Here is a 24,662-nt window from a genome sequence, read left to right as displayed (position 1 = left end):
GCAGTAAATGGTAAATGTAATTTCTTTGTCTTTTGTGCGTGTGTGCGTTGCCTGAATGGTAATGGCAGAGTCGGGTGGTTGTTTACTGCTGATCACGTATATAGGCTATCAGCACACACATACACACACACCAACATGTAGACAGCAGCACTCCAGTCATTAGCAGAAAGGAAACATTGGACTACATTATCAGTGCTCCTGTCAACAACCCCCCTGTCTGTGCTACAGCAGAGATAACTTCAATAGGGAGAGGAGTGAGGTTGCACAAGGGGGTGCAGTGAAAAGATAAAGGTGGATAATAAGCGAGGGAGGACAAAAAAAAGAGAAATACAGCTTTGGGGGGAAAAGCACTCCATAATTTTGGACTTTCTGTGTTTTATGGCTGTTTAGGCAATCGTTTAAATTCCACCACAAACACAACTGCTTCAGCTTAATAAGGTATTGATTGAGCATGGCTAGATGCATCAAAGTTTGATTAAGAATCAGGGTAACTCAACCAAATATAGATTGTTGAACCTCCTGTGAGCAAAGATGTTTTTAATTTTGTATTTTTTATTGGTGTAAACTTGTTAAACGTATGTTATTTTACTTATAATGAGATGTTTTATATTTTAAAATAGCTTTGATTTTCACCAAATACGTTTCCTGGACAAGAACTCCATATTAATGTTTATCTACCTGTCTAAATTTGCCCATGCATTATTAACTGAAGCTAAATAGCATTTAAGTAATTGATAGGGTAGTATACTTAGATTAAAATTTGTGATTAATTAGTGGAGTCTTTATTGAATAGTCCAAAAGTTATATGGTATGGATGTCAGGTCAAGCCAATTTTATTTTTTTAATTAAATGCTTAATAATGTGCTGTGATTATTGTTGTAAGGTATTATGAAGTTTATGTGATTATAACTATGATTATTCAGTGCTATAAGCAGACTTTAACACGTTATAAGTATGTAGACAGAGACCAAAATTAAAATGTGCGCAGAATCCGACAAATATTGTACCACTGCAATGACCTGCAAGTGTAACTTTGCCTTAACAAAATAAGATACAACACTTGTGGACATGCGGAGCACCATAGCAATTGTTCCTGTTTTTGTTCATACAGAAGTCCGTAGAGAGCATGCACCAATAACATTGTGAAAGTCTTTCTTTTCGACACACACACTGGAGAGGTGTACACTAAGGAGATCATATTTTTAGAGTAGTAAAGAAGTAAACCATCACAGATATAAAACAATAAGACGGTGTATAAGTGCGTGTTTAGCTTGCATAGATGTCTTTGTGTAAACATTTGTCATGCATGCTGGTGTAGCCTGCATGCATTAAGGAGGCTAACTCTGCACTACAAAGCCTAACTGTGGTGACTACATTTTTGGGAGAAATTGATTTATAATTAAAAAATGAACTCCTTGATGTCTGTTTTATCTTGTGACAATGTTTTATATTTCAATTTTGCTTTATTTCAGAGAAATAATGATATAAAAATTGCAGTAACTACAAAATCCAACTCAAAACCAAAGCAGTAAGTTCACTTAACGCGGTCTGATTTGGATATATATATATATATATATATATATATATATATATATATATATATATAGCCTTGAATTTCTTCATTGTGTTGAACAGTGAAGACAAGAATAATAGAAATTATAAGTTTATTTGATAGGGAAAATATTATCTAGATAATGATAAGTAAAAAAGTGAGATAAAATGATATTAAGACTAAAATATAACATTACTTTATGATATTAAGTCTAAAATACACAAATCTTTGAATTTGTTAAACACTTTTAAATACACTTATAACAAAATAAATTTGAAAATGTTTATTCACTGAAAACAAAATATAAAAGCTGAAAGAAGACAACAATGTTATAATTACTGCAGTCTGTTTTTGCATTACTATTAGAATAATTTACAGCAACTACATTTTTGGGGACAAAGGTCAAATAAATCGTCATGATTTTTGAGCATATAAATTTCATCATCAATACATATAGAAAAAAAGTGTTAAATCACTTACCTATCTATAACCCATTTGGCAGGCCAGTTAAAAAACGTTAAAAAACTTTAAAGCAGTTTTTCTCAGTTTTCCCCTTTGTGTAGCTTCTGCAGTTAGGCTTTGTAGGGCAGAACTGTGTGTGAGACTGAATGCATCTACATGCAGTATTTTGAGTCGTAGTGATGTGCTGAAGTGTGGCATATTCCAGGTTGTACTGTCTACTGAGGTTCCTGTCCTGTCAGTGTCAGTACGACAGCAGTTCACACAGACACTGTTATCCTCATTGCACTTGTTTGCCTCATTTCTCTCTGACACATTCTTTGTATGCACACACAGATCCACACATGCAAAAAGAAACGGGACATAGTGTCACTCTGTGTTTGATCAGTCATATCATATCGCTCAGCTTTCTCCATTCAACTGCAACCACTGTCACTGTACAGTTGATGGAGTTGAGTTTGGCAGCTTGGTGTAAATCATCCAGACATCAGATCAAGAGACAAACCATGGAGAGGGTCAGAAAGAGGGCATGGTAGTGGAGAGTTTTTCTCCAAACGTAGCCTGAAGGTTAGCCTCGCCGCTGCTCAAGCTGGTTCTACAGCTGTTGGTAAAGCACACAGTGCAGTATCAGGTCACGGGCAAAGATGTACTGAGAAGGTTTTGGAAGATGTGGAATATAGAGAAATACTTAGACTACCACAGAGTAGAATTAACCCCTCAGAAACTACTGTTATTGTATTCAACAATTCTCCCTTTAGTATACCTTAATCAGACTGTAATATCAAAACACATCTAGCTAAACTCTACAACCTCTGGAAGGGAAACGATATTGTGTGTTTGCTGGTGTGTGGGTGTGTTTATGTGACTCAGTACCTGACCCATGTCCCATGCTCACAAACAGCATGACACAGGACCATGTTGGGCCATGTGGGTCCGTGTCCACAGGTCCCATGTGTCTTGGTCCTACTTGTATGTTGGGAAATGGAGGTTGAACACAGGAGCAAAGGATTGGATTGCATTGGCAAATTGCACTATAGCACTATTCCTCAAGTATTAAACTAGTATTATAGAACATAGTCAAAGGGCATTTTTACACCTGACTTGTCTAGTTTGGTTGCTTGCATAGTAGTAGTATTAGCAGCTAGCCGGAAAATTGCATTGCAGTGTTCCTCTTGCAGAAATACACTCCTGAACAAAATCTTAAGACCAGGGGAAAAATTGCAAGTATTCGCATTTCGTGTTGGTAAAACATAACCAGGTTGTAAGTAGAGCTTTGAAATGCAAAAAGCATAAACAGGAGCAAGAGATAAAAAAAAAACTGAGTTGGCAATTTATTGAAAACTGCATTTAAAGTCAAACAGGCTGTTCATCAGCTGATCAAACATTTGGTAAAACATAACCAGTTTGTAAGTAGAGCTTCGGAATGCTAAAAGCATAGTCTATAACCTTCGGGAAGCCATCTTCACCACATCAAGCAAAGTTCCCACCAGACACCTGGAAACACTCAAATCCTGCATGCCTAAACACATTTTTGAAATAATCAATAAGAACAGACGGGCTACTCACTACTGAGTCCTTTTTTGACACTTTAAGTTCTGGGTTTTTTTCTGTTTTTTGGGCTATGGTCTTAAACTTTTGATCAGCTGATGAACAGCCTGTTTGAGTTTAAATGCAGTTTTCAATAAATTGCCAACCCTGTTAATTCTTTTTGCATTTCAAAGTTCTACTTACAACCTGGTTATGTTTTACCAACACAAAATGCGAATACTTGTTATTTTTCCTCCGGTCTTAAGATTTTGTTCAGGATCTTCACAGAATCTTCTTCCTGTATCTAATTTACACCTCCGCCTAGCTTAGATTTTTCAAATTTTCAAACTCTTCAACTGATTCGGACCAGAGCAAGTGAACTATAGGTGTGAAGAAGCCCACAGATGCTCTTTCAGGTTGATGTAAAAGACCAATGGGAGTCCAAATCATCTTACCTGATCATTAGATCCAGGTGCCCTTTGCATGCTGTGCTGTGGCTAACAAGGTTTATTCTCATCCAACAAGGCTGTAATTCAGAAACTATTCAGTAAGCACATTTGAATTACCATAATCACTGTGGTGGCAGAAGAGTTTTTCAGATAGTCTACCATTTCACTTATGTACCTGATTTTTCGCAACAATGCCCACATCTGGCAGCAGTGATAGCAGCGACTGTGAATAGCCAAACTGATTAGATTAACACAGTCATTTGACTTATTACCATTTTACAAAACACAACATTGAGAGATATTATTGGATTGCATGCTACTTCTTTTTGGTTGTCCATGCCAGCCAGTTCGCAAGTGCATAAAATGAAATTGACATAAATATATATGACCAGCACAGAAGTAGTGTGGCGGTATTTAAATGTGAATTCTATTAGCTACACTTTCTGTTATTAAGTTTACTGATTAAATATTGTGGTTTCATTATCTGGAGTAAAAATATCAGAGAATCAGTAATAATGTTTGCTGTAACTGTAGTAAGAAATATGTTTATAATGCCTCTAGAACCCATCACAGACGTTAATTTAATATGTCAGGTGTGGAGGGAAAAGTACATTGAGTTTGTGTCTACATTGTTGTCACAATAAGATTTAGGAATTATGCATATATGAAAAAAAAATCTAACAAGGGGTTTCTCAACTGTTTTTTGTAGTATTAGATGTCCTTAATAACATACTAAAAGTTTACCAAAATCTGACCACTAGAAAGGTGTCATTTTCAAGGGGGAAGGAAGCCTCCAACACTAGGCAAAGCCATATGAGAGAGGAGAAATCTGTAATTACTGAAGGGAAACTGTAAAGTGTCTGTGGTGCAAGGTGCTCATGCAGGAAGGCTCACTGGAACCGCACAGATATTTGTAGCTGTAAATGTAATAAATAATACAAGTGAAGCTAATAAAGTTCAACTAAATTAATGCATGTTATTGATTTTCAAAATATCTGTACCCTATATGACATATATTAATGAGTTGGAAATTACATAAATATGTGGCCAAAATGAACATATCTATTAGATCAAATAATCATCTAGTGATATTCTCAAGAGCTTTAAATGATTCCTGGACCCAGAAAATGTAGATTTTGACACCAAGATTGACCTTCTAAGTGGCTTGGAAGATATATTGGTTCTCATAGATTTTATATGGCTGCCATCTCCGATCCACAATCTTGATTAAGTGGCTTCCATCAAAAAATTAAACTTATGGTGATAGAGAGCATGTGGAAAAAAATTGGTGCTTTTGTACAACGTGTCCCCTTTAGTTAGCTCAGCCTCCTGACTAAAAGGAGTAATGGTCATTTTATAGACCTGGCGATTTTGAAAATGGGGCTTTTCATGGAGTCAAAAATTGGGAAACTTTTAGTCTGTTTTTAAGTACATCTGATACTACTGTAAACCACTGAGAAACCTTTTGTTAGAATTTAGGGTTAAACTATATTTGCAACTAATTAAATAACCTATACATAAGCAGACAAGCAAACATGCTGTTGGCATGGAAGTGAAGAACCAAGTAAACTATGCTGCAACATCTTGAGGGACCTCGTCTCCTATATGTTTCTGTCTTCATGTTTATCCATCTAGCCATCTGTGTTTGAAATGTTATGCAGCATGTATTTAAAGTTTTTCTTGTTTATGAGTTAGTTAAAATAGAAAAAAACTCTGGCATTAGAGGAGAGTTTAAACGTGTGTATATTTGCTTTCTGCATTCTTTCTCACTGCTGTCCTTCTGTTTATACTTTTTTTCTTTCTGCTATATTTACTGTAACCATTGGAGATTCTTGGTCACTGTCTGTCTGTTTCTCTCCGTGGGTGGGAGTGGGATAAGCATCTTGATTAGTTGCCGTTTCTGTTATCTTGCTGAAACTCCACTAGTGGAATAGAAAGAAAGAGAGGCAGATACAGAAACAGAGAGAGAGTGTGTGTAGGGATGATACAACAGCCAGTAGTTCTTGGAGTCCCTGGGGCTTTTTTGTCAGTATGGAGCAACCCTTTACAAGCCTTTTAGTTAGGCAGACTGAGCTGCATATCATGCAATGGGAATATGAGTGTGTTTGCTCAGTCTGGAACATGCTAGCACTGTTTGCTCTACCATGACTTGTTCATAGTTGAGTTAAGAGCAGGGCAGAAAAGCATGTTCTCATAAGTGACATTCAGTGGTGGACTAGACCAGTTTTACTGTGGGGGCCAAGCAGGGGCCAGTGTTTAATCAGAGGGGCACATTAAAAAAACGGCAAAAATAACATTTAAGCATCCAAAACCTTTATTTTAGCTCATTTAAAAATCTCATTTAAGTATATTTGGAAGATACAAATATTACATTTACATTACATTACATGTCATTTAGCAGACGCTTTTGTCCAAAGCGACTTACAATAAGTGCATTCAACCTGATGGTACTAGACATAGACCATAGGAATCAAGTAAGTACATAACTTTAAGAGCTAACTGTCATCGCTAAAGGAGTGCTATATGTTAAAGAAGAAAAGAAGAGAAAAGAAATTTTTTTTTTAATATATATATGTTAGGTGACCATGACTTAACCGAGATATTGTTAGAAGAGATAGGTCTTCAGCCTGCGGCGGAAGATGTACAGGCTGTCTGAGGTCCTGATGTCGGTAGGGAGCTCATTCCACCATTTGGGAGCCAGAACAGAGAAAAGTCTGGAAGTGGCTTTGAGGCGAGTTGACCCACGCAGGGTGGGAGTCGCCAGCTGTTTGGCCGATGCAGAGCAGAGAGGACGGGCAGGGGTGTAGAGTTTGACAAGGTCCTGGATGTAAGTAGGACCTGAACCAATAGCAGCGGAGTACGCCAGAGCTAGAGTCTTGAAGCGTATCCGCGCAGCCACCGGTAGCCAGTGGAGGGAGCGGAGGAGGGGTCATACATCAATACATTGATTGAAACAATGAGACTAACCAACAATAATTATTTTTGCACGACAATGATATTTCTCATTTTTGTACACAATTACTTTTTTTTTATTTTGAAAGTGCAGTATAATAATGATCTTTTTTTATATACACAGGCTTTTATTTCACAATTAAGCTATTATTCAGTGTATACATTCTGGGTTCCTTTTGTGTACAATGAGATATTGTTTGAACAAGAAGTAGGTAATAATTGTTCTGTTGTTCATCATTATAAATTGATCATTTTACTATAAATTTGACACAGGGGCCACAGCAGGGGCCACAGGGTTCTTCACAGGGGCAGTGGCCCCTGTAGGCTCCTGTGTAGAACCACCACTGGTTCCATCTGTGTGTCAAACCCTCCTCTTTGTTTTCTCTCTCTCAGGCTGACCAGCTGATGTTTGCTATGCACTTTGTTAAAGGCATGCACCCCGAACTCTTCCAGGAGAGTGTGAGTATCTTGGTAGATTCAGTATCTGCATATTTATTCATAAATGCTGATTTCAGTTTCAGCTTTGGACCTGCTACATGTTAACACTACTCTTTGCTGTAGGAATGGGATGTCTTCACTGGATCCATTGTAGGAGAAATGTTTAAGAAAGAGGTAAGAGTGCAGCTTTTTTTCTGACAAAACACACTGATAATTCTGCATTTGACTGACACGTCTCCTCTTTTGGCAGGAGTTCCCTTCCTGGATTGACCAGGAGAGGCACGGAGCAGTGGCCATTTTTAAAGTAAAAACAATGATGTACACAAACATACACAATCAACATGAAATACTGCGCCATCAGCTGCATTATGCAATAATTATTATGACACTTTGATATTGTCTCCAACCAGAAGACATCAAAAAATAGTGGCTTAATGCAACTTAAATAGAATGTCAGTAAAGTAGTCTTTACTGACCTTAGGATTTGATCTTTGTCCAACATTAATTAAATTATTGACCTGTCTTTCACCCTTTTAACTTTTGCCATCCCTCTTCCACAGACAACATTCCCAGCCCTCTACCAGGTCCTGTGTTTGAGTGACTCAGACCTTTGGCTGTCCTTCTCGCAGAGCTCACAGTGTGAACAGGAAATCCCATCTTCCATTGCCAAGAAGATTACTCCCTTCCAGCAGGTCAGCTTTCAATCAAAAAAACAGTCACTTCATTGGCCAAATGGAACAAGTTATCATAATTTACAGAGTATATCAAAAGGCTACACACACTAGGAGATTTTATGTATGTATGTCACCTCTGCCAAGAAAGTTGTGTTTTAATCTTATTTTATTTGATTGTTTCTCTCTTGTTCCGCACATTTCAGTGAAATCTGTTGTAAAGTCCATTGGTCAGGGAAGGATTGATTTGGCTTTAGTGCAGATAGTGCCACCATTTATAAAGCACATTTCGTGTTGTCTTGCTCTTCCTAACTGTGAAGCATGGCAACGAAATTGTATTCTTCCCCCTTTGTTTTCTTTTAAAAGAAAATTTTAAAAAATGAGGAGAGAGATAGAGGAATATGACATGCAAGAATGGTTCCGAGTCACTGGATCAGATTTCTTGTTTCAAGATAAAACTTTCAGTATAGTCCACACCCATTTCAGCTCAAGCAGATTGTCTGCTATTTTCAATTTTTTCTTCATAAAAACAGTTTCAACACATTGCATAACATTTCAAAGCATGCAAGACAGGCGCCATTTATTACTAAAGTCAAGTATGCACAATTAACTTTCTAGTTTACTATGAATATTGTGTTCTTAAAAAAATATAGACAGTTATGTAAAACAGAACACTACAAAAACACTTAAACTAAGGTATTAATAAATCAATCAATTATCTAACACTTGTAAATCTATTTTTGGTTTTATCTTGGTAAGAAACAAATAATTTGCAGTGAACATCTCAAAGCCTCAGGGAGCTTAATACTAATAACCAAATTATGCATTTTTTTCTTTTGATGTGTCACATTTTTGGCAGAATTGAGTGGCACTGATCTTCTGTCTAAAAGGGATTTAATAGATATCTTTTGTTCATTTCTTCCTCTTTTTCTCTTTGCTCTCACCAGCTGTTATTGGTTCAGGCAGTCAGACCGGACCGACTGCAGAGTGCCATGGCAGCATTTGCCACCCAGGCCCTGGGTAAGTGTTTCATCATAGGGTATTTCATTTGCATTATTTTAATAAATGCCTCAGTCTGCTGAAGTTAATCTGTACCTGCTACGTTGCTACTTATGTGCACCAGATAACCTTAACATTAACCCACACACAATTTCTCACTAAACAACAACAAAACACATTCACAATATAATCATGCAGCCTACTAGACACATATCCACTCTGGAAATGGGTGTCATCTTTACAAGGTGTCTCTTCTTCTCTTGTTTGCTTTCACTTGGCCAGACCAAGACCCAAAATATAAGTACCACATGAATTAATAAACACGTTTCTCTTCATGTATTGCTAATGTTGAAGTCAAACAAACCAACAAGTGAACTCTTCCTTTGTTCAAAGCAAGAACATTTGGTCAGCTGTTGAAAAATGTGAACCTGACTTGTGTTTGTTCTGATAATGGTTCAGTAAATATTTGCCCTACTGAACTTGAGTGTGATTACTCTGAATAATGAGCTGTAAACATCTAAATGACACCATCCTCCTTTACCTCCTTTTGATAAACTGCACCTGCACTTATTCTGCTCTATGGAAACACGCTTTGTTTTTCACAAGCACCTTGCCTTCATACTCCACTCAAGCAAAATATTATCAGAAGAGGCCTTTATTCTGGATCTCTTAGTCATTCTTGTCTACTTGTCGTCAATGTTATGCTTTTTTCAAAACAGTCCTCTCCATCCTTTCTCTTTATGTGTCTTTCATCACTGTGAGAATGCCACTGTCCTTGAGTAAATGCCACATACAAACACTTCTCTATGTCTCTTTTCTCATTGTCTCTCTCTCTCTCACTGCAATACTGGCACACACACACACACACACACACACACACACACACAGTTATGATGTTGCTAGAGAGTGGTTAGTTTATTGAGCTTAATGAGCCCATTCATTCAGTCCGGATAATCCTAATGGTGTGTTGGCTTCTTGACTGCACTATCTGGGACACTGCTAATTGATGTCAGGTGAAACTAATATGCAGGTGTTAATTTATGTGTATGAAACAAATTTTCAGTTGTGTGTGCGGTGTGACAAGACATGCTAATTGACTTCTGATGGTTTTAGATTTATAGGTTCTGCATTTCTTGGCTATTTAGGATTGTGTGTGTGCGTATGTGTGAGAAGATGTACATTCATCTGTATGTCAGCTGTGTGTGTGTGCGTGTGTGCGTGTGCGTGTGCGTGTGTGTGTATGAGGGGCATTTTATGCCAGCACACTATACTAAAACGCGTGTACAGCGCCTATGCGATGACATCAAACGTCGCGTGTAAATTCCATTCACTTTCAATGGACAGACAGGCGTCACGTAGGCGTCACGCAGACGCTGTACACGCGTTGTTGCGCATACGCCTTTCTTGTTAACGAAATCTCTCTCTCTCTCTCTCTCTCTCTCTCTCTCTCTCTCTCTCTCTCTCTCGGTTTGAATGATATCGAATTGATATTTAATGATAGCAAGGGTGAAAGGGATAATTAAAATAATTTCAGCTACTTAAAAAATAGTAATAGTAAAGTGCGACGCTCACAGCCAGTTCCCAGCTTCGCGCGTGGACATACAGTTCATTACGCACCAGCTGTAATTAGGTAGGTTTACCTGCCTGCAGACGCCATAATCGCTGTCACCCCTGAATATTAAGTAGCCATGCGGACCTATCTAATTAATATTCAGTAGCCATGTGGACAGCAATCCACAATATGATTCCATCGGACCTTATATTTACACTGTTTAACCCAATTCGGCCCTTATGCACAGATCCATTATGTTTTACAGATATTTGTAGTTAGCTAATAAGGTAAAACATTTTGTTTAAGCTGCATTTTGCTGACTTTCACTCCTAAAACAGGCTAATTAAGCCTCCGGTTTATGCCGGAAAAACGTTAAGTTTATCTGGTATGTACGAGATAGTCTTTCTCTTCATCTATAAGTTATGCTTTCTTATAAACAATACCATATGAAGCTGAGACTGTGTGTCAGTGGCGAAGGCAGAAATAATAAAACACTGCCTATATAACACAAGCTCTCCCAACAGAGCTCTATAAAGGCTGTACACAATACAACAGTAAAGACAAAACATGCGTATCGGCTCTATCGTACGGCACAATAAATCATTTTATTGCACAAAGTGCCGACTACAGATGAACCCAAACAGTAGATAAGGTGTTAAGGAACAGCACAACATCAGACAGAATCCTCACATTAACGGCGATTGTTGTTTCAGTACCACGGACAGCTCATGCGTAACAGAGCATGCGCATAGCCTACGGCAACAAGTTAGTGTGGAAACCATTAAGGACACAACACCGGCCTTTAATCTTTCTGTTGTCTCACGCCAGTGTTTACTTGTACTGTTTAAGGTTGAGCCGCCAGCCGTTGTGAGAAATAAAGCATGACGCGGTGCGAGCCGCAAATATAACGACCACCCGTCAACGAAGAGTTCCAGGGTGGTCACAAGGGCCGAGTTACAAATGCAATTATACATTTATTTCCTTTCTTACTTTTTGTAACAAAATATGTTTTTATCAAACTATGATGGCGAATTTTGAGTTTAACAGCCGCTTCGCTTCACAATTAAAGCAATCCATGTTTTACCAAGACAGACCTACTACACAGTTTAGGCTGTTTCAGTCTACCTAAATGCAATTTAAGTACACGACTCGGCTGATGCTTAATGAACTGTATGTCCAAGCGCATAAAATTACTCAAGAAGCATCCTTATTCATTGGACAGGTCCGCATAGCTACTTAATATTCAATTTGTACATTACAGCTGATGCGTAATGAACTGTATGTCCAAGAGCGAACTGGGAACTGGCTGTGAGCGTCGCACTTTACTATTACTATTTTTAAGTAGCTGAAATTATTTTAATTATCACTTTCACCCTTGCTATCATTAAATATCATCAAGAAAATAAAAACGGGCCTGAAAATGATAGAAATATCCTGACAGCTCTGTTGGGGCTTGGAGTTCATCTATAAATTCTGCTTTCACAATCCCGTATGAAGCTGAGACTCTGTGCAACAGCTGAACTGTTATAGGCGTACACGCGTTACACACACACACAGACGTCCACTACGTTCGCTGGTGGCACTTTTCACCCGTCACCCATGTTATCTGGTGTACTCGCAATACGCGTGTCTGTAAGCACGCCTATTAATCAGACTTTATGCTGGCACAGGCGACGCGTTTTAGGCGTTTAAGTATAGTGTGCTGGCATAAAATACTCCTGATAGTGTGTGTGTGTGTGCGCGCGTGTGTGTGTGTGTGTGTGTGTGTGTGAGCTGCTTATGATCCAGTTAATCACTAATGCCAAAAGTAAATTTCCAGACAATTTAGCTTGCAAGTTAAAAAAAAAAAAAGTTCTTAAAATTACAGAAATAAAATAATATGGAACACATTAACAACACACTTGAACATACAACCACAGCTGTGATTATGAAGCTTTCCTTACACAGTAAATTTTTAGTTGTCCATATCTGCCTCTCTGCTCATCTCATTTGAAATATTTATATATATATATATATATATTTTTTTTTTATTTTATTATTTTTTTTTTTTCCTTCATATACTTTTATATCAACAGCTTTGCAACAGGTATTAACATGACACAACATTTAAATTATAACTAAGGGTTTCAGTTTTAGCTATTTAGTTTTGTATTTTGAATGCAAGAACACACTTTATTTCCTTTACTCTCCGGAGCTGCACCTGCTCTGTCAGTCAGACAGTACACCTAATGCGAACATGAATTTTAAAAAGCCTTATTGGGTGTTTTAACCTTGGGGAAATCTATGTGCTTTGGACGTCAGCATCTTTGTCATATGAATATTCATTAATGAATAAACAATAACTCAAGGCCAAACATTCCCCATTTTAATGAGAAAACCTACCCCAAAATAGAATTAACATTTTGCTGTGTCAATAGATTTTGACAGTAGAGTAAACCCAGCAGAGCTTATGATGTCATCAGGTAACACTGGCCTAGTGATACTGAGCCATTTTATGGGCTAAATTTATGTTTGAGACAAAACAGAATTAATGTTATTCAAAAATTCAGTTTACAACTCGTGGTTATAAAATATAGCCGGATCCCAATAAAATCACTGTTGGTGCTGTTAGAGTGAAGATCACTTTCTTTGATCATTTTCTATGGAGTAGATTAGTCCGGAGCAATACACATGGCATTTACACGTAATGTTCCTGAGCAATGTAACATGCTATTTATACAGTCTACGGTATACTTGTCATTTGATAACAGTTCTCTAATATTTGCAATCAGGCAACAACTGTTTCCTAGAACTAAAACATTCATAACTGATATGATCGATTTGTGGTTTGATAGAGGAACAGAACAAGTGGAGAAGTGCTTGTTTAATGCACATTTATTCCATTCGACGTCAGACTCATCTCTGCCATGCTTACACTGCAAATGATTTGGTTCTTACCAAGATAAAAAATTTAAAAAATAAAACTTTAGAAAGATTGAGAATTGTTGGATACTTTATCTTGATTTAAGAGTTAATTTCATATTTTAAGTGTTCAACATGCCTATTTCTAGAATTAACAATCTTAATTCAAGAAATCTTGTCAAGTGAAATTATTTGTCCATGCAGCAAGATAATTCCTCTCAGAATTAGTGTTTTTATGTTGTTTTTAGACACCCCTTTCTTGCAGTGTAAATAAAATGAATGATTTATTTCTTGGACATTTGCAGGCTGTTGAACATTGTACATACATAGTCAAAGTGTCACAGATGAGACATATATGTGTCAGGTGTAGTCAAGCTGGTCAGACTGTATGGTCAGTTTATTGTCAGCATATCAATATCTTACAGTAGACACACTGTGTCTGTTCCTCAAAATACACACATACCTAAGTATCAGGTGTGCTGAATTTACCAATGCCATTTAAAATGGCTACAGTGTAACGTCTCTAAAATGTCGTTTTGGTCTTTCTTTGCTCATCTTTTCTTGAATACACTGTGGCAAGCGACGTAGAGCAAGCTGTACCCAGCATGCCATTTGGGGTTGTAACAGTTAATAGGAGTCCCCTCTAAATCGTTTTGCTTGTTCTACAGCCTTTGACTGCCTGCTATCAACAGTATATATATATATATATATATATATATATATTTTCACAGTATGTATTCATCTTCACAATTTTTAAAACACATGCCCCGTGTGAGGCTCGAACTCACGACCTTCAGATTATGAGACTGACGCGCTGCCTACTGCGCCAACGAGGCTCTGCATGCTCCTGCAGTCATGGACAAAAGGAACAATAAAAAAAACAACAACAATATTGTGTCTGCACACCAACATAATTGCACAAAGGCTATAATCTACCAAAGAAGCTTTGTGTCATGAACACAACATGAGACTAAGAATATAAGTACAACATAACATTATCATACAGTGCATGTGTTGGTGACTTTAGTCAGTTTGTGTGCATGGAGGAGTGTGAGGTTTGTTGTCACAGACTTACTTTGGTCAGTGAAAAACAAACAAAAATGAGCAGGAGAGCAGCCGTAGGGAATCAAAGATGCTCAAACAATAATGAAATGTTCCTGAATGAAAGGTGCTAAAGTAAGTCTGTGACAACATACCTCACACTCCTCCATGCACACAAACTGACTAAACTCACCAACACATGCACTGTATGATAATGTTATGTTGTACTTTCTATATTCTTAGTCTTATGTTGTGTTCATGACACAAAGCTTCTTTGGTAGATTATAGCCTTTGTGCAATTATGTTGGTGTGCAGACACAATATAGTAAAATAGAAGTGTTTACAAATACAAACTTATTCTCTTACACGTCAGACCTCTGTAAGATTGTTAATTTTGACATTAGCTTTATAATAGTTATAGAAATAGAATCGTTTCCAGCGAATATCAATGTTCCATGAGTATGTGCTGGATAGTGTGCGTACCTTATGAAAAGAGTTTTATGGAGTTGCAGACATTGGCCATAATTGAAAAATCTACTTAATCTGCCATTATACGAATATATACTTCCTACGGGCACTGCACTAGTTATACAAATATGCTGACACTATCATGTATGTTATGTGTTTCCTGCCATCATATGTCATGTGATTTTAAAACAGCTGCCCCGTGTGAGGCTCGAACTCACGACCTTCAGATTATGAGACTGACGCGCTGCCTACTGCGCCAACGAGGCTGAGAGACATTGATATTCATAGTATCCATGCTACATCACATTGCAGCTCTCTACACCAAAGAGTTCATATAAGGCTTTTAAACAACCTTTTAGACTTTATGAGAGTGAATAAGTATAACTTCAGCTCAGAACTAATGAAAATACAATGTCATGTCGCCGTCAGTTTAGGTGAAGATTTTTATAACGCACAATGCCCTTTAGCACTTTATATGCCCACAACGATGTGACATCGATATTGACCTCTTCAGTTTGTTTCATGACATCGTGTGTGAGGCTTGAACTCACAATCTTCAGGTTATGGAATTGGGGTGCAGCTGAGTAGAGATGGTAGAGATATTGTAGCTATAGCTTAGCTTGTTTTACTAAAATAAAAGCACCTATTGGCTGTAATTTCAGGGTTGTATTTTTCTCAGCTCCACAATTGTTTCACAAATGTTAATAAGAGATTTAAAAGCGCCACAGCAGAAAAGAAGTGTTAACAAAAAAGGATTGAATGGAGAAGTTCTAGACAGAGAGGAAGAGAGAGCACTTTGGTGAGCCAGAACACTCTGACTGCTTTGCTTCCTACTGATAGCAAACTCTCTATTGACAGAAACTCCGTGTCAGCTGTTGTGCAGCTGCTCCAGAGTGCTAATAATAATACTGGCTCACTGAGGGGCGCACTCCAGCCTTTGTGTGTGTCTATCTGTATATCAATGTTTGTGGGTGTCCATCAGGCCCTCTCTCCATCTCTGAAGTTGTATATTACATTTTTACCACATTGACAGTGTAGTAACTTTTTCTGTTCATTCTTTCTAGTTTTCATGTAATCCTTTTTCTATGTGTGAGGCTTAAACTGTTCAGATAATGGCAGTGACATATTGCCTGTTGTTACACATGGGAAAGTGTAGGGGTCTGTCCATGTTATGTTTTCCCGAGTTTGTGGGTGTCAAACTGCCCACTCTCCGCTCACCTATTCTTCACTCTAACATACGTAATTTCATTTGAATTCCCCAAAAGCCCTTTTTTGTCTCTGTTTTAGTTTGTATGTGGACGGTTTTATTACAGCCCACATTTCCACTATCCTGATAAAGAGATAGCTCTCACACTCCCTGGACGCCAAGTGAACCCATTGACCAAGGTGTAGTGTTTGTACAAGTGCATGATGTGGGTGAGAGTGTGTCTGAATGAGAGAGTGAGAGACAGACAGATGAAAAAAATGAACAGGAGAGAAGAAGATTTTGTGTGTATGTGTATGTGTTTTTGGCAGTAAATCAGTATGCTAATGAGGCATGGTCTGTAATCCTCTTACAGCTAATCTCGCTCAATCCCCCCAGTCCAGGCCTGGGCACTGCTCACGCACACAAGCATGCCTGGGTGAACACAACCACACACACACACACACACACACTGGCTTGCTCTCTCTACTTTGCAAAAATACAAACCCTCTTTCACATATGCATAAAAAGCATCTCTCTCAGTCGTTCTGTCTCTCAGTCATCCAGCCAAGAATACACTCTTTTTTGTTTTAACAATCAATCTGCATTTAAATGCAAATGTGTCCTGTCAATTTCTGTAATGTCAAGTGTTGTGTCTGCTCATTAATTCTCAGCCATTCAGTGTTTCTGCCACTAAGCAGTGTTTGAACCATAGGGAGACTGTAACACTGTCTTTTTGTAAGCTCCTCTTTGCCCTGATTGTGTGTCATAAAAGCCAAGGTGAACTTTCCTATTCACAGACAGAGGATGCTGGTCTGCAGCACGAATACTGATTACCTGCCCGTGTCAAAAGTAGTTGCGTATGTGTCCGTGCACGCGCACATTCTGTAAACGCTCCTGTTTTTGCAGTCAGACATCACAAGCCATGTGGTCAGATGACTGTTTTTCTTAGTGTTGCCATGGCGATGCGGCAAAAGGTCGCACTGAGATGTGCTCTACCAAGACCTTGTGCGCGTGCATGTGTGTGTACTTCTAGTGCAGCAGATTGCATTTGGCAGCAGACACCAAAAGAATGTGCAAGCTGGGGCAGTCGTCTCAACCAGAAAAGACAGCGGTGTGTGTGTGTGTGTGTGTGTGTGTGTGTGTGTGGAAGAGATATCTGCTGATACATGTGTGAGTAACGTCACGGCGGAATTTCTAACACACCCGCTCACACTGTGTGAGCCTGTATCGCTGCTCGTGTGTCACTATTAACCCATATCTGATGTATCATTCATAATATTACAGCAGGATTAGAGCCTAATGCGCAGTGAGGAAACATACACATGCAGACACTCAGGCACATACACAAAGAGCCTGGCTTCTCGACACCAGGGGGCTGACAAGGTATTCTTCAGCTATGTGTGGTGAATACTGCTGCATACCTAGCATTCAGTATGCACAGCACATCACACTCCTAATCTCTCACTCTGTCTCTTCCTCTTGTGCCCTCTCTCTCTTTCTCCACCAACGCCTCTCTTCTGCTCTTCTTCTAGTTTTTTTTCCTTCCCCATACCTTCTCCATCACCCCCTTTTATGCACTGTCTACTCCCTGTCTCCCTGTCATTTTTCCTGCTCAATTTGTCTACCCCGCCTGGCTCTCCTTCTCTCCCATCTACCCCTTTGCTGCTACTTTGTAGCATTTACTGCCACGTCTTGTTTCCTGCCTTTTATCTGTCCCATCCTGGTGCACCACCATCTCTGCGCAGAATACCAAGTCACTTTGACTCTCAGTCGCATATTAACTTTAAATACAATATTGAAACATTCCACACAGATCTGTATTTCACACCCTTCATTCTCTTCCCGTCTCTCTGTCCTCTTCTCTGCAGGTATGAAAGAGCTCTCTCCCCCTCCTCTGAATCTGCGCCGTCTCTACACTGAGACACTGGAATGGGAGCCGGTGTTGATCATCATCTCTCCAGGGGCGGACCCATCCCAAGAGCTCGCAGAACTAGCAGCAGAAACTGTGGGCAGGGACAACTATCATGAGGTAGATCCTAACAGGATTAAATGAGAAAAGTCATAGCAGGTTACCAAGTGCAATAGAATGTATTCCAGGAAATACCAAGATCAGATCTGCAGAATAGTGTATTGCTGCTGCCATAGAACACTGTCCCCCTACACTGTCTTTAAAAAAAGCTATTGAAAACACATGCAAGACAAGGCAAGTTAATTTAAATAGCACATTACAACAACAAGGCAATACAAAGTGCTTTACATGAAACATCAAAAGCATTGAGATGAAGTGTGAAAGAAACACACTACAAAGGGACATTCAAATATAATTAAAACAGTCATTAAAGAGCCAAGGGAATAGAAAGAAACAAGCTAAAATAGCATAAGACAGCGAGAAAATACAGAAATAAAAGTGGCAGTGCAGAGAAATAAATCATTATTTAATTTAATAAAAGGCAACAGAAAACAGAGTTTCCAGCCTTGATTTGGAAGAACTGAGAGTTTGTTCCAGATCTATGGTGCAGAAAAAAACTTGGGGGACAGAAAAAAGTCCTGTCCGAGCTGTCTCATAGGCACAAGCCATACCATTGCTAGGAAAGCCTGGTCCTTTATTATAGTTAGAGCTATATTTTCAAGGGATTTTGGCTCATCCTTTAGTTTTAAATGCCTGAAAATGATCACCAAAGTGCAATGTTTTACAGACCTTATTTACAACTTTTTTATAACAATTTTCAGCCCCAAGTTTATTTGACGATAAAGCTAATATGTTTTTTTCAAAGAATATTCGGACAGTTAACAGAAAGTACATATGTTTACTACATATGAAAATACATATTTAGAATAATGTCCCACTCATATGAGTGCTGCAGTTCTGTAACAGTATTCACAATCAGATCAGTTACATATAATAATGTCAGATTAGTTATGAGTTTCTTGCCTCTATGTGGTAACTCTGTTGATAAAAATCACAACGGGATTCCCACTTCACAAGTATTTCATTGTTTCTGCTGCTGGGGAGAGAGATTGATTCAAATATTGAATCAGGTTGCCTGCCACCACCTTCTGAGAAATTACAATGTAGAATCAGATTTTCCATCCCACTGCTTCTGTTTTTTGACCCCACCTTACTCCCCCACTCTCTCTGTCTGTATAGATCTCCATGGGTCAGGGACAGGCTGATGTGGCCTTAGCTACACTCAGGGAATGTTCCCGAAACGGAGACTGGCTTTGCCTGAAAAACCTTCACCTTGTCACTACATGGCTACCGCTCCTGGAAAAAGTAAGTATCTGTAAGGTGTGCGTGTGTGTGTGATGTGTGATGTGTTTGAAAGGGGTTATGAAGAATATTTTGCACATCATTCATTATTAGATAATTTCAACTGACAAGGACACTTTATTTTATTCTTAATTCATTTTTATTTAGTCAGACAGCCTCAATCAGATAGAAAGCTCTCTTCCAAGAGAGACCTGAGAGCAAGAAATGTTCACAAAAACACCAGACAACCAGATTTCTACAAGAATTGCATTTTTCAATGATTGGATGTCAAGCACTTCTGTTCCGGAAACTGCTGGAAGCCCCCGTATTGTCAATACACCTTGGAAAGCCATATATCCTCTGAATGCTCTAGGTCTCTTGTTTGTGATTGTAAAGTTTCATGAAGTTGTGATTATCATAAAGGTCACAACAGCTCACAATGTACAGTGAGGTTTCAAAAAATGCTCTCACTGCAATGTAATGCTTCTATGGGGACTAACATCAGCACAAATTAATGTAATTTAACTTGGCCTTCCAGTCATACCGAATTTATGCAATTCCAAGACTGTGTATGGACCCCAGTATGCAGTTATATTCAAATAACCCATTTTTAGAACAGGCAAAAATAACAAATGTATACTGCATGAGGAAAAACTGCATCTTTTTTGCCCAAAACTGTGTGATTGTCATTAAGGAAGCATGTCTATAAAGTGGGGACTTATGGGTACCCATAGAACCCATTTTCATTCAGATATCTTGAGGTCAATGTATCCATTTGTAGCCCTTCCCAATAAGATGACATGGTTGATACTGTTATATTTGGATAATTATAATGCTGTGTAGAGTAAATGTGACTTTCCACCTTGCTGGTGATTTTGTAATATTTTTCTCATAGATGTTCAAGGGCACAGTTTGGGTTCTCAGCTGTCATGTTTAGACGTGGTAACTCTTACCTACATGCCTATGAGGACAACACACACACACACACACTCTCACACATTGTGTAGAACAAACATGGTGAACAACTGTTGTTATTTGTAACTGGCAAATAGAATCAGTGTCGATCCGTCCATTTTCTGTACGGGGGCAGGCTTAGCCCAAGATGAATAAAATGTAAACGTTTATAGTGTTTCTGGCTCACTCAAACTGAATTCCTAAGAGAATTATGTTATTCTGAGACCAGATCCGCATAAGTTTACCTGTGACCAAAAATATAGGCCGGTATTGAGACCTTACTTTATCTCCAGTGTGTGTTTGCTCTTGGGCTTCCAATCTACGAACCTGAGTGTTTTCTTTACAATCCCAATTGATTCCATAGACTATCTAGTTTCATACCTGTATCTATAGTATAGCTTCAAAACTGAGCCTGCTACAGCACCTTAAAGACAGTTTAGTTCAGAGAGCCAGAAGGGGGTCCAGGCTTAATATTAGAGGGGCACTGCCCCAACCTTGGCCCCACTTAGAACTGCCATTGCAGGTAAGGTCAGTGGAAAAGTAACCTGGAGGACGTTGTGTACTCAGAGTGTGTATGTAATTCCTTGTTCCACCCTGCTTGTCAGTATTTATCTATAACACCGCTATTACAACACTGCTACACAAACACAAGAGCAAATTCTGCTTACTGCCCAAATTTCCATATCTAAAATTACCTTCTGTCCTTTGCCTGCACACACACACACTTTGCTTTACCTGTCGACCCTAATTAGTTCTTTTGCTGTTGTTTGTATGGATGTGTTTGTTACCGTGTGTGTGTGTGTGTGTGTGTGTGTGTGTGTGTGTTAAAGGTCTGTCTTTGGGTGTGTGTGTGTGTGTGTGTGTGTGTGTGTGTTTGTGTCATGCATGTTTTGCAGTGCATATCTGTGTGTGTATGCCATCCGTAGTGCTCATGTTTCTCATTTGCAGCTGAATGTTTTTATCACTGTGTATATGGGCTCGTATGACACATTTCAGTAAGTGGGTTAATACGTGTCTTCTGCTTTTATTGTGTTTATTTGTGCCTGTGTGCTGTTTTCCTAGGGTGCTGTGCGGTGCTGTGTCAGTGTAGCAGGTCAGATCTCACTTGGAGGCACAGCTGTTGGCAGTGATTGGGCTGTGTGTGTCTGTGTGTGTGTCTGTGTGTGTGGGTGCATGCATGTGCCCTGGGGTTAGCCTGAGATCCCTCCTGTCCAGAGTTGTCTGAGCTCCTGGTGTGACTTAAACCATAGCTTATTGCAGCTCTCCTCTTCTACTTTTGTCCTTCTCCATTACACTCAGCTCACCTCTCTCTCTTCTCTCCTCCTTGTGTTTTATTGTAAATCTTTCCTGTTTTTCTCTATTTGTTTCCACCTCTACATCCCGACCATCCTCTCAACAGTTTGTCTTTTCGCCCCTTGTTTTGTGTAACTTAAACTCTCTTTCTGTCTGTCTCTCTTTCTCTCACTGTTTCATTGTCTCGCTCTTCGCCCAGCAATCCATGAGGTTGCGGTCTCGGCAGCCGAGCTTGAAATGAAAAACTGACGCAACAAGGGGAACGAGGGAGGCAGGGAGCACAAGAAAGAAAGAATGAAGACACAGTGGATGTAAAAGGAGGGAAAGTAGGGAAAGATGAACTGAGCCTCAGCATGCGGGTGGAGATTCTACCAAGAGAGGGCTTTGTTTTAGTATCTGCTTCTGTTTCTGTTGCTGTGTCCATCTGCTCGGTCCTACCGATCTCTCAATGTAGTTTCTAAATTTTCCAGCTTCTTTTTGCCATCTGTCTCTTGAGTCCTTCCCTCCTTCACTAAACCAGTTGGTCAGTTAGAGAGAGAGGGGAAGGAGGGAAGGGAGACAGCAAAAGAGAGCGGTCAGTGTTCATAATTGAAGTTGGCAGTGCAGATGTCCTTTCATCCCTGTCTACTCATATTCTTCCACTTGCACTGTTTTCTGTCTCTCATCACGCACTCAATTCATCTACTTATGGATCTATCTTTTAATCTTAATCCCAGTCTATCTATTAGACTAAATGTCTAAAATTTTGATGCAGCATTTTGCATCACTATAAATAAAAGACTGTACAGAATCATATCTGCTGTGATATAATCATTATAATTGGTCAAATCATTGTGATACGATTATTGGTACTTTATTTTATGACCCTTATCTCTAGTGTGCAGATACAACTTTCCATCAGCAAAAATGTGTGTGTGTGAGTAAAACCTGATGAGTTTTGAGCATCTATCTCTGTATGAATGATGTTCAGCTGAATGATGTGCATCTGAACAATATGAATATATTCTAACAAGGACATTTTCTAATGCGCTAACAGTACAATCACAGTGCTCCCTCTGCCCCACTCTCTGTCTTTTCTCTGTATCTACCCATCTTTTCTTCTCTGTCAGTGTCTCCATCTTGCATTTTCCCGCAATTCTGTCATTTGCTCCATTGGAATTCTGGTTGACAACACATCAGACACACACACACACACACACACACACACACACACACACAATCTCTCTCAATGGGAAACTGGAGTTTTCTTCGAGGGATGTCAGTTTCTGTGTTCTTCGATCGTCTGTGATCATGTGTGCTTCCACAAGAATGAATTAGGTTCCAAATGATGCAGAAACACATTGATTACAATTCTGTGTGTGTGTGTGTGTCTGTTTGTGTGTGTGGGTGGGCACCCAATCAGATGACACAAGACCCTAAGGTGCCAGCATTCTATTTTTAACCACAAGTCTTAGAGAAATATAGACAAGAGAAAGAAAGAAAGAAAGCTGGAAATTGAGAAGAAGAGACAGAGATGGAGACATGCAGACGGAGAGAGAGACGGAAACTAATACATAGAAGTGAGGTGAATGGTGCAGTGATTCTACTGGAGACAGAATTACATGAAAAAAAGAGCAAACAATATAATGATTTTTCTCCCTAGTTTAGTATTTACTAGACCATACTGTTAAATTGAGGTCTAGTTAATATATCCACGTATCTTTACAAGCACAAACATATTAAACAAAACCTTTTAGGTGTGGTCTAAACAAGTAACATACACCTTACCCAATTTACAATATGATTTTATTTTTGCAATATAAATGACTAACAAAAAATCAAACAAAAAACGTTCACTTTCCCTGTTGGGATTAATAAAGTGCAAACCTAACTTTCACCAACTTTAAAAAAAAATTAAATAAAAGGTTCCGCATGAAAAAAGTGTTGGGTATCCCTGATTCAATCAATTTATCAGCTAGCTCTAGTTATACAAATATCGATTTACAATTTAGAAATTTGGATTTAGGGAATCTGTGAAAATTGGTGGATTATTCCAAAGTCACAGATATGAAAAATTGCATCTTTAGGTTATTACTCCACCCATCATTGCATTTCATACAGCAAGGCAGGATTGGCACCTATCTGTGAGACGAGATATGCATTGGTTGCTTCTCATTTATAAAATATTGAAAGGCAGCATGCCACCATAACTCAGCATTTTATCAAACTGGTCACATAGTAATTATCCTACATACTCAAGTGATAGCTAAATGCTCAATGTTCCCCGGACAAATACTGATGAACTTTGCAACCCTAAACAAGACAAGTAGTTTAGAAAATTGATGGATCTGTGTGATACAATGTCAGGATATTTTTTTGCAATAAAATACTCAAGTCTCTAATTGTTTCAATTAATGGTTGAGTTTTATGTTTTGGAAAAACTATATTTATGTGTGTTTGCATGTGGAGATGAAAACCTCAGCTAAGTGTTTAAAACTAGATACTACTGCACAAGCAGTATTACTCCTGCTGTGATCTCTTAATGAGTAAAATGTGTCTGATTGTGTCCTGTCTTTCCTCCACAGGAGTTAAATGTGCTACATCCCAAAGCAGGCTTCCGTCTCTGGCTGACGGCTGAAGTTCACCCGAGATTTCCTCCCATACTGCTGCAGTCCAGCCTCAAGATCACTTATGAGGTACTCACACACATTCACCACCACACATACATTCATAGAAACAACGGCCCTCATTTATCAAACAAACGTAGAAACGATCACAGATCTAAGTGTATATTTCATCTTACAACAGGGTTCACTTGTGATTTATCAAATGTTCGTAAATAGCAGAAGACAACAACATTTAATAGCCTCGGCTAATATTCTGTTTCAAGAATTTTCTTTTTATTTATTTTTAATCAGGTTTTAGTGATAAATAATATAGCCTAAACATGCTTTGGTTTGTCACCATTAAAAAAAAAAACACAGCAGAGTT

At 38.7% G+C, this 24,662-nt stretch overlaps 1 protein-coding gene and 2 non-coding genes across 3 annotated transcripts in view; 1 reads left to right on the top strand and 2 right to left on the bottom strand.

Annotated features, from left to right (window-relative positions):
* The window catches only part of dync2h1 (dynein cytoplasmic 2 heavy chain 1), a 134,054-nt gene that overhangs the window by 73,002 nt on the left and 36,390 nt on the right, over positions 1–24,662 (top strand). Inside the window, exons 77-84 of the mRNA XM_059330987.1 lie at positions 7,333–7,398; positions 7,501–7,551; positions 7,628–7,681; positions 7,938–8,069; positions 8,996–9,068; positions 18,064–18,224; positions 19,344–19,469; positions 24,257–24,367. Of these exons, the coding sequence (XP_059186970.1) occupies positions 7,333–7,398; positions 7,501–7,551; positions 7,628–7,681; positions 7,938–8,069; positions 8,996–9,068; positions 18,064–18,224; positions 19,344–19,469; positions 24,257–24,367 (774 nt within the window). The remainder of the gene's footprint in view (positions 1–7,332; positions 7,399–7,500; positions 7,552–7,627; positions 7,682–7,937; positions 8,070–8,995; positions 9,069–18,063; positions 18,225–19,343; positions 19,470–24,256; positions 24,368–24,662) is intronic.
* On the bottom strand, positions 14,264–14,336 carry trnam-cau (transfer RNA methionine (anticodon CAU)). Its single transcript has one exon. It is a non-coding gene; the product is annotated as a tRNA-Met (tRNA).
* trnam-cau (transfer RNA methionine (anticodon CAU)) lies at positions 15,203–15,275 on the bottom strand. Its single transcript has one exon. It is a non-coding gene; the product is annotated as a tRNA-Met (tRNA).

This window comes from Centropristis striata, chromosome 4, assembly GCF_030273125.1.
Source record: "Centropristis striata isolate RG_2023a ecotype Rhode Island chromosome 4, C.striata_1.0, whole genome shotgun sequence".
NCBI classification, from domain to species: Eukaryota; Metazoa; Chordata; class Actinopteri; order Perciformes; family Serranidae; genus Centropristis; species Centropristis striata.
This window is presented reverse-complemented; position numbering and strand designations above follow the sequence as displayed.